This window comes from Piliocolobus tephrosceles, chromosome 9 (assembly GCF_002776525.5).
Source record: "Piliocolobus tephrosceles isolate RC106 chromosome 9, ASM277652v3, whole genome shotgun sequence".
Classification (NCBI taxonomy): domain Eukaryota; kingdom Metazoa; phylum Chordata; class Mammalia; order Primates; family Cercopithecidae; genus Piliocolobus; species Piliocolobus tephrosceles.
Genome location: NC_045442.1, coordinates 80,341,360 through 80,352,016, shown reverse-complemented (window position 1 = coordinate 80,352,016; position 10,657 = coordinate 80,341,360). Strand labels below are relative to the sequence as shown.

At 43.2% G+C, this 10,657-nt stretch overlaps 1 protein-coding gene across 2 annotated transcripts; it reads left to right on the top strand.

Annotated features, from left to right (window-relative positions):
• The first annotated feature begins 4,855 nt into the window (after positions 1–4,855).
• On the top strand, positions 4,856–9,851 carry LRIT2 (leucine rich repeat, Ig-like and transmembrane domains 2). 2 transcript variants are annotated; one of them, XM_023226106.2, is made up of 4 exons: positions 4,856–5,028; positions 5,315–6,096; positions 7,573–7,602; positions 7,754–9,851. In XM_023226106.2, the coding sequence occupies exons 1-4, from the start codon at positions 4,919–4,921 to the stop codon at positions 8,512–8,514; spliced, it is 1,683 nt and encodes a 560-aa protein (XP_023081874.2). In that variant the 5' UTR covers positions 4,856–4,918; the 3' UTR covers positions 8,515–9,851. The 2 variants fall into 2 exon arrangements, with proteins under 2 accessions (XP_023081874.2, XP_023081875.2); XM_023226107.3 differs by lacking the exon at positions 7,573–7,602 and having other exon boundaries at positions 4,901–5,028.
• Positions 9,852–10,657: the final 806 nt, after the last annotated feature.

The following is a 10,657-nucleotide window of genomic DNA, read 5'->3' as shown; positions in this document are numbered from 1 at the left end:
CTCCCCCTCACATTTACAAAAGACCTTTCCATATATTTCACTCAGTTTTCTCACATGTGATACTCATGACAACCCACTATGGAGGCGGGGCTGTTTGATTTTACAGACAAGGACCAAAGAGTTGAATGATTTATACAAGGAAGTGATGAATTCTCTTTCAGAATCCAGTTCTCTGACAACTTTCTCATCAGGCTGAGGGTCTTTATTCAGTATCAGTCCCTGCAGTGTGGTCCACAGCAGGTTCACTATAGAAATTAACTTTTTAAAAATCGCTGAAACCTGGGATCAGAACCATGAGAGCACCCATGCACATGAGCATGGAATTTCCATTCTTGGATATCTTCTGCCACCACCTGGAGGGTGCACCTGACTATAACTTGTGGACCATAGACATTGGTAAGAGAGGCTATTTTGTTGAAAGATGACAAAGACACTGTATCCATTGGGAGCCAGCAAACTTTTTTCCTGTAAAGAAAGGCAAATAGTAAATATTTTAGGCTCTGTTGCTACTACTTAACTCTGCTGATGGGATGCAAAAGCAGCCATAGACAATATGTAAATTAGTAGTTATGGATGTCTTCCAATAAGACACTTTTTACAAAATGGGTGACAGGCTGGATTGGACCCTGAGACTGTAGTTTGTTTATCCCTTATGAAGATTTAGAAAGGCATTTCTGGTGAGTTTTTGGAGACCCAAGACTCAATTCTGACTGTTTGATACATGAGAGTGATAGACACCCCCAAAATTAGGACAAATGTAAACACAGTAGATGAAAGCAGTCATCTGTTGAAGTGATCAGGGTGTTGCCTTTAAATGATTGTGTGAACAATCATGATGGGACAGTTATTGGCCTAAAGACAAGTAACATGTAGCCCAGTTTTACTGAGTCTTGTTTGAAGAAAAATCAGGAACTTAAAAGCAAGAAATCTGTAGTATTTATCTGATGTTAACAGAGAGAGAGAGAGAGAGAGAGTTCAATCTTGCCAACGATCCAATGGTTTATTGGGACCTATTTTCATGGTCTGGATGGAAAGGCCTCTGATATGGTTTGACTGTGTCCCCACCCATATCTCACCTTGAATTGTAATAATCCCCGTGAATCAAGGGTGGGGCCAGGTGGAGATCACAGAATCATGGGGGCAGTTTCCCCCATACTGTTCTCGTGGTAATGAATAAGTCTCATGGGATTTGATGGTTTTATAAATGGAAGTACCTCTGCACAAGTCCTTTTACCTGGCACCATGTAAGACATGCCTTTGCTCCTCCTTGCCTTCTGCCATGATTGTGAGGTCTCTCCAGCCATGTGGAACTGTGAGTCCCCTAAACCTCTTTTTCTTTATAAATTACCCAGTCTTGGGTATGTCTTTTCCAGCAGCGTGAAAATGGACTAATACAGCCTCCAAGATGATAAGCCTCTCAGTACTCATCTGTCAACCTTCCTTTGTGTATCCTGTCTTCCCTGGTTTGCTCTTGTAGAGAAGAATCATCCTGGATTATGTCCATGAATATTCAAGTCATGGGAAGAAACACATTCTTATCATAAAAAATAAAATGATGTCTGGCTTACCTTGGTCTTTGAGTATGTGAGTCTGATGAGTATGAGTTAGTCCCTGAAAATTGAATGCCCTCTGAGTATCCTGGCAAAAGAATTTCTGGCCTTCCAATGCTGAAGACCAATTTGGGCCATGGTGAAGCTGCAGCATAACTGGCCTTGGAAGCCTGGTTTGGAGGTTGGTTGGAATCATAGCATCCTCATCATGTCTTTTTATGACTGCAGCATGGTTATAGTCCTCATGATTAAGCAGAAAATATGTCCAAGGTCACTTGCCCATTGTAGTTGCTGGGTACAAAATGGCAAATACAGAAATTGTGCTCTGGAAAGTGAATGTGGGCTATCAAACCTAGGCTATCAATCAAGGGATTCAGTGAGCAGTTTGTCTAGAGGACAAGAGCTGGAAATTTTTGTCTTGATTATCATGTAATCGAACAAAGACAAAAATCAACATACAAGTACCTGAGCATATTTATTCACAAGGGCATTGTAGTTAAGATAGGTTAGATTTATGCTTAGGCAACCATTCCCAAATGTCCTCGGCTTAACACAGAAAAATGTATTCCTATTCCACAGACTCTACTTAAGTTTGGGAAATGCAGAAGGAGGGAGGGCTCTGCTTCACTTGTTTACTCAAGAACACGACTGGAAAGGCTCTACCATTTGGAATGTCAGTGATTGCCACAATAAGGAAAAAGATAAATTGGAAGATTTGGTTAGGGCTTTTCAAATCTCATTTCTTGTAACATTTCATTAGCCAGATCAAGAGTCTTGTAGCCCACCTATTTCAAGGAGGCTTGGAAAGGTCATCTTTTGTGTGTCTGCCACAGGCATACCTCAGAGTGTGGATAGCTGAGGCAGCATCTCAGACATGCTAGCAGCAGAGGATGGGGGTGGGAAAGAGTCCTAGATTTAGAGAAAGGGAGTACAGCATGTCTGCTCTCTGATAGGATGCCCAGTTCTCTGTCTGAGGTATCCCAGTGTTTTACTAATATTGGAAAGGTGAGTGGCATTTTCCAATTGAATGGACAGGACACTCTCCTATTAAGATTCTATTAAGACAAGCCAGGGAGCTGCCTCCCTGAAGCCATTTATATCTAAGCAATTCACAAGCACAGAGTAATTCCTCCCCCATGACTCTGTCTCTATGGAGAATTTTAAGAGCCTAGTTCTGAAAAGCATCCTGCAAGAGGGAAGATGGGTTATAATATTCCCAGACCCTCTTGCCATTTTTGTTAGGGTCTCTTGAGTTCGGGTACTACACTTAACCACACGTTGTTTAACATAAATAACTTGACCCACGCTAACTTTAATTGTCCTGGTCTCCTGCCTCAGTTTCCAAGAGGGCCACTCCCTGTGTTCATATGCCAAATAAGGAAACCAGAGAATAAGGGGATCAGGAAAGGAGTAAGGGGCAGTAGAGAAGTGGCCTAGATGATTCTAGAGATAGCATGCCAGTGGGTGTGCTTCATGAGCTTCCCGCAGACTTCTGGGAAGTTGGATGGAGCTGGATTCATTTGAAAAGGCTAGCATGAGATGGAAAGACAGGAAACTGTGGGGAATGGAGACTCTTAAGATCTTTATCCTTTGGGGCAAGGGGAGGGAAAGGAATCCACTAGTGGTTTGGAATAGTCATTAATTGAATCACATATTTCCATGAAACAAGCCTGGTAAAGCCTTAGCAAACCTGGTAGGGTACTTTGGAGTGGTAATTGCTTATTAGAGTTTTCCCCCATCAGGGCAAACTGGCCAGGCCCTCACCACCCTCAGTTACTGGATGTGGGATGTGGCTGCCTTGGGAAGAACATGACCTCATGCAAGCACTCCTTGCAGCTGAGCATCCACTCATCCCTTGAAGGGGGATCTAGGCAGCACATTGCCATATGTATGACAAACTTGTGCTGATAGCTCTCGCTCTGTTTTGGATTTTTACCTTGAGACAAACTCCAGTGATCCAGCCAGGTTTTAGAGTTAGACTCTTTGGAAACTCCTGCAAATATATCTGGCTTGGATGGACAGCCTGGAGTGTAATCAGCTTAGTTGGTGACCCATTTCCCCCCTCACTGGTTAGCTAAGCGGATTTTCTTTGCTGAGGCCTTTTGTAGGGTACGATGTATATCATGAGTCTTAAAGGAACTCATGGAATTTCAATATTAAACTGGAAGTGCCCTAGTTAATAGGGATGTAGACTTTTTAGATCTTAAAGAGTTTGTCGGTGGGAGGAGGATTCATGGGCACCAACTGTGTGCTAGTGTTGTGTTTAACATAATCTCAAAATTTTCTAAAAATATGGCTGGATGTAGTGGCTTGCACCTGTAATCCCAGTCACTTGGGAGGCTGAGAAGTTTGAGACCAGCCTGGGCAACAGAGTGAGACCCCATCTCTGAAAAAATATAAAAATTAAAAAATAATGAAAAATAAATTCCTGGAAACATTATGAGGTATTTGTTACTATTCTCACTATGCAGAGGAGAATCACAGAAATTACTTTACATTCCAAAGATCTCAAGACCCAGAAGCACAAGCAAGAGATAAGATTCCTTGGGACAGGGTCTATAATAGGTTTGCCCTCGACCCTGTTCCTTTCATTGGGCAAGAGTATAGCTTAAAGCAAACGATCAATAAATATTTGTGGAATAAATGAAGAGTGAAAGAGCAAGCATGTAATATTGTATGTATCTCTTTTTAAAATGTAGGTTGTTCATTTTGATGAAGTGAAATACACAGTATTAAGGAAAGGTTGTGAAGTCCAAGAAAATAATCTTTTGGTTTAATCAGAAAATACCATTTTGTATTTGAAACCGGTGATACAAGCTGCAGAGGCAGCTGTCTTGATGCAGTAGAAGCATGACTACACCACCCGTGGGGTTGGGAAGAGAACAAATGATGGGAATGAACACAGAATTACTTTGTTACTCATTACCTATTTTCACTTTGAGAAAATGATTGGAAATTCTAGGTTTCAGGAATCAACTGCAAATGATGAAGCATTAGATGGATTCTGGCCAAATCCCCTGAACAATGGTGCTTAGAATAGCACTGCCTGCTTGTTTCTCAGACTTCTTTTTAAGACTCTGAGAAATGTCGAATCTGTATGGAATTGGACAACTGACTTGGAGTTTACTTTTCAGAATCAAGAATCACACAAATGTTGAATTTCCTGACCCTAGTTAAGAGACATTGATCCCCCTTCGTGTGTTCTGACTGAACCTGTGATCTGGGCTGTAACAGACCTCAGAGCTCCCAGGAGCTTTCCTGCTGCTGTGCGACCTACATCACTATGGATTACCAATAATAGGATTTGCCACTCGGAAGCTGGGGCGATACTTATTCAAAACTCACAATGTATTTTCTTACAGAGAAATATGGCTTCAGTTTTGCATCACTTCCTGTTAGTTCTGGTCTTTCTGGATATACACGCAGCTCAGCCTTTCTGTCTGCCAGGATGCACTTGTTCAGAGGAGAGTTTTGGCAGGTGCGCTCTGCTGGCCAGATGTTAGAGGGTTATGGGGAATGGGTTTTCTTTGGGGATGATGTGGAGTGGAAGCAGGCTTAGAATTGGCAGGAAATCAGCAAATCTCTATGAGACTCATTCTAGTTGGGACTGAAGTTTGCTGAACTGTGCATTTTTACCAAAATGAGTCTAACCCTTTTATTTCAATAGTTTTATTCTGATTCCCATGTCTAATGCCAGGATCAGCCTGACCCCACTTTCCAGTTCCTTGTTGTTTATCTTAAAGTTGTTCTGGTTTCTTGTACAGGACTCTGCAGTGCATATCTGTCTCCTTGGGAAAGATCCCTGGGAACCTTTCTGAAGAGTTCAAGCAAGTGAGAATTGAAAACTCACCCTTATTTGAGATGCCCCAAGGGTCTTTCATCAACATGAGCACCTTGGAATATCTTTGGCTCAACTTTAACAATATTAGTGTGATCCACCTGGGAGCCCTGGAGCATCTGCCAGAACTGAGGGAGCTGAGACTCGAGGGGAATAGGCTCCGCTCAGTACCATGGACAGCGTTCCGTGCCACCCCTCTCCTGAGGGTCTTGGATCTCAAACGCAATAAGATTGATGCACTCCCTGAGCTGGCTCTTCAATTCCTGGTCAGCCTGACCTACCTTGACCTATCCTCCAATAGGCTTACAGTTGTATCCAGAAGTGTCTTCCTGAATTGGCCAGCCTACCTGAAACGCTGGCAGCCTGACTGTGGGGCTGGGATTCTCTCCAGCCTGGTAGTGGCGCTGCATGACAACCCCTGGGTATGTGACTGTCGCCTAAGGGGGCTTGTCCAGTTTGTCAAGTCCATTACCCTCCCTGTCATCCTGGTGAATTCCTACCTGATATGCCGGGGCCCTCTCTCCAAGGCAGGGCAGCTTTTTCATGAAACTGAGCTTAGTGCTTGCATGAAGCCACAGATCTCAACCCCCAGTGCCAACGTCACCATCCGGGTGGGACAGAATGTAACCCTGCGATGCTTGGCACAGGCCAGCCCCTCACCATCCATTGCATGGACTTATCCCCTGAGTATGTGGAGAGAATTTGATGGTAAGCCACATGCACCCTCTCAGTGTATCTGGAGGGAATGGAGAGGTCTGTAGCAATCCCATCTTCATTAGAGAGGTTCAAAGCTGGCTCAATCACGAAGGATGGGTGCAAGTAAGATTGGGATAGCTCTGAATTATGCTCACTAGAGCAGAAAAGATTCCAAGGTAGTGTTCCATTACTGGCGTTATTTTAAATGTTTGCATACAGATCTCTCTAGAACACATACACATATGTAAACACACATTTCAGGGCTAATTTAATATCTTAAGTAAATATTATAAAAGTTTACATGAGCAGATATCGTCTTTGGGAATCTTCTAGATGCAAAACACTGGACCATGTATTTTAGAATTCTAGAATTTTTTAAAGGACTGGTTCTAGAGATGATCTATTACTTATTTCCTTAACTTGCCTGAACAGAATCACCTGGGGTGCTTGTTTGAAATAACATTGACATAAAATTGTTCAGATCTTATTGGCTTGAATTTGTAATACTGGGACCCAGGGAAAGGAAGTGACCTCTGTGGGCCCTGGGGCTGGAATTCAAACCTGCCTCTTCTTTCCTGGAACCCTGTGCTCTGTTTTCATACCTCAGCTGGGATTACCTTTCATGCTACTCTGTAGAGTTGGGCACATCACAAAGCCAGGGATGGCCTCCCTGGGGGTATCCTGAAGCTGCAAAGAAAAATCTTTGTACATTCCTCGTGTCTTGTCTTCTGTTCTCTGTCTAGAAGACAACTAGGAATAGCTGGGTAAAACTTGGGAAATACAGTCATTTGCCCAGACATTTGTTATACATTATGACAAACCTCTGGATGGTTCAAAAACTACCCAATTAACTGAATTTTCACATTTTTATATTGTTTTGATCATACCTTATTGGTTTGACATTCAATATCGATGAAAGAAAAATATAGGATTTATTGTCGTATCCTCTTTGAAAACCAAGAAATGCATCCAGGTGTTGCATTTTGTGGTGCTCTATAATCACTCTTTGGCAACATGTTATATATAATCTCTCAGTAAAAAAAACTAAGACTGAACACTTACCTTCAAACTAATGAGGTAGTTGATTGCTCATCATCCCATGTTATTGACAAGAAAACTGATGTCAAGAAAATTTAAGCAACTTGCCCAGGACCACATAGGATAGGAGCTCCATTAGGGATAGGAGCCCAGGCATGTGGCTCCAGGCTCTGAGAAACTGTGCATCTGGAAGGTAAGAAGGTACTTCTTGAAGCTCATAATATCACACAATCACATAGTTGCAAGAACTCTCCTGAAAGCCATGGCTCAGGAAGGCAAAGGTGGTTTGGTGGGTGCAGTTAGTGAAGTTGAAAGAGTATGGTCTTCATAGATTGAAGAGCCAGGTCCCAGATGAATTGTTGCTTCTGAACACCTCTCACTATGGGCAAGTTGATGGATTGCTCCAATCCTCAACATCCTATGTGTAAAAATCAGTTACTTATCTTACAGGATTGCTGGGAGGCAAACACCTGACACCAGGTACAAGGTTCATAAGAGGTTACCACCATCTTTTAACAACAACAACAACGACAAAAACCAAAGCAAAACAAAACAAAAACTGGCATTGCTACACACTTTGCAGCAGTCTATCAGATAAATGCACAGCTGTTTTCCTTTTCTTTCCACCCAGTGTTGACATCTTCTACTGGAGAAGACACTGCTCTGTCGGAGCTGGCCATACCGGCTGCCCACCTGGTAGACAGTGGTAATTACACCTGCCTGGCCTCCAACTCCATTGGCAAGAGCACCCTTGTAATCTCTCTCCACGTCCAGCCTGCCCAGGCCCTACATGCACCTGATTCTCTTTCCATCCCCTCAGAAGGCAATGCCTACATTGACCTGCGGGTTGTCAAACAGACAGTGCACGGGATTTTGCTGGAGTGGCTTGCAGTGGCTGACACCTCTGAGGAGGAGTGGTTCACCCTCCACATTGCATCGGATGAAGCCTTCAGGAAGGAGGTGGTTCACATGGGCCCCGGAATCAATACTTATGCTGTGGATGACCTCCTTCCTGGCACAAAATATGAGGCCTGCCTCAGCCTAAAGGGCCAGCCTCCACACCAGGGCCAGTGTGTAGTTTTTGTAACAGGCAGAGATGGTGGTGGGCTAGAGGCACGTGAGCGCCTCCTGCATGTCACAGTGGTCCTGTGTGTGGTGCTGCTTGCAGTGCCTGTGGGCGCCTATGCCTGGGCGGCTCAGGGCCCCTGCAGCTGCAGCAAGTGGGTCCTGCGCTACTGTCTTCATTGCAGGAAAGACCCCAGCTGCCCCCCTGCAGCCCCGCAGTGCAGGGATGGCTCCTTTAGAGAACATCCAGCTGTCTGTGATGATGGTGAAGGGCACATAGACACTGAGGCGGACAAGGAGAAAGAAGGAACAGAAGAAAACAGCTGAACAACCCAGGCCATGGGGTGGAAACGGCTTGGGCTTCAAGCCTCTGAAACCAACCCTCTGCAGCAGCTCCATCCATTTATCCAACAAGTATATATTGAGCACCCACTGTGTTCCAAGCACTGAACTTGACACAGGGGGTTCGAGAGTAAAAACACAGTCTTTATCTTCATGATAAAAGGGACATAGTCATTATCTTCATAAAGTTAAAGTCAATGAAGATTTGTCCTATCAAATTAATCATTTTATTATACATGGTGATTAGAAATCGCTAAATATTACTCTTTGCCTATACATAGCCTTATAACATTTGCATGTTTATACATAACATCGACGTATAACATTTTACATATATTATCCTGTAAATGAAGGTAGACGTCTACCCACTTTTTATAGACGAAGAAACTGCAGCCTGGACAGTTCAATGATACGCCCAGAGTCTGCATCTGGCAGGAGGCAGAAGCCCCACTCAAAAGAGGTTCCAATTCCGTTGTTTCCTTGAATATCTGTTTTGCAGTATTCTTGTGTCTTTCATTGTTTATAAAGTGTGACCCTCTCTCTTCATGACAAACTCCCAATGAGATCACATAAATGTTCAAAAGAGCTGCCCATCAGGGTGATGAGAGCTGTTGGGTAATGTGAGTCTCTTTTTGTGGGTATCTGTTCCCCTGTGAGCAGCCCGTGGTGCTACTGGGCAGGCTGGAGCCATCAGCACCAAGGAAGTGCAGGCGATTGGCTGCAGCCCTGGGTCTGGCAGAAAGCAGACTCTGCAGGGCCATACCCAGAAGGAAGAGCACCCATATGTCCGCTGCTTTCCCCTAGTCAATGTCTCAAGCCCTCCTATGAAATCCATAAGAGGTGGTCATTTCCTCTTAGCTGGACCTATGTGGAATGGAGGGGCCCCAAGAACCCCAGCATCAGCTCGCTGTCCCTCTGAACAGCCCTTCTAGGGGAGACCATTCCCAGGATTTAATCCACATCTGTCTCCCTGCAGTTTCCCTCACTGGCCACATGGAAACCTTTCAAAGAGTGTAAACATGAACTAGCCTCGTTGTGACATCACACGTGTTTCCTCCTTCCCATGATTTTTACCCATTCCTCATCATCCTTTTAGGCCTCTCTCAAGTGTGTACATTACGTCTTCCACAGAGCCTTCCTTGACTTCACACCTCTGGGGAAAAGGACAGTATGCACAGTGTGTCCCTTGGTTGTGAGACATTTACAGGCAAAGACTGACCTTCCTCACTGTGGCCACTGCACTCGTCTAATACCTGGATTATGTTCATAATCAATGTTAGTTATAATAAATTTTTAAAAATTGAAGACGGCTCTCATTTTCAGACTAATTGTTCACTCATTTCTTCAGGTTCTACTCATTTGTTTTCTTCTGGGCACTAGAAAAAAAAATTCTAAATTAAAAAAAAATTCAGGACAGGGTCTCACTATGTTGCCTGGGCTGGGCTGGTCCCAAACTCCTGGCCTCAAGCTATCCTCCCATCTCAGTCTCCCAAGTACTGGGATTACACCTGGCAAAAATCACTTTTAAAAGAAATTTTTTAATCACGCCAAAAGTAGAGAGCATCTCATTCCTCCTCTTCTGTCAGCTTCAGCAAGTTTTAACATTTTCCAAGCTTTTTTTTATCTTGTCCTTGCCCTCAACAATTTTTTTGATTGGAGTGTTTTAAAACAAATTCAAAGCTTCACACCAGTTTACCTGTAAATGTTTTAGTTTGAAGTCTAACAGATGAAGTTTTAAAAAAACATGACCAAAATAGTGTTTTAAAACAAATTCAAAGCTTCACACCAGTTTACCTGTAAATGTTTTAGTTTGAAGTCTAACAGATGAAGTTTTAAAAAAACATGACCAAAATTATCACTCTTAAGAACATATATTTTTAAATTATATGGTCATATATATATTTAGATATGCACATGTGTACAACACACACATACATGTAATGTAGTGGAGAATTTATTTATGTGGAATTTCCTATGATAAATTTTTGAAGAAAAGTGGTTGGAGCAAGAAAAGAACTTGTACTTCTCGTGGTCTCTGTGTACTTCCTTCCACAGCATCAAGGGGGGTTGATATGGTTTGGCTGTGTCCCCACCCAAATCTCATCTTCAATTGTAGTTTCCATAATCT

Coding starts and splice junctions, on each gene's coding strand:
- LRIT2 (XM_023226106.2), top strand. CDS start 4,919: ATGGCTTCAGTTTTGCATCACTTCCTGTTAGTTCTGGTCTTTCTGGAT. Junction 5,029..5,314: donor TCAGAGGAGAGTTTTGGCAG/GTGCGCTCTGCT, acceptor TTTCTTGTACAG/GACTCTGCAGTGCATATCTG. Junction 7,603..7,753: donor AGGCAAACACCTGACACCAG/GTACAAGGTTCA, acceptor CTTTCCACCCAG/TGTTGACATCTTCTACTGGA.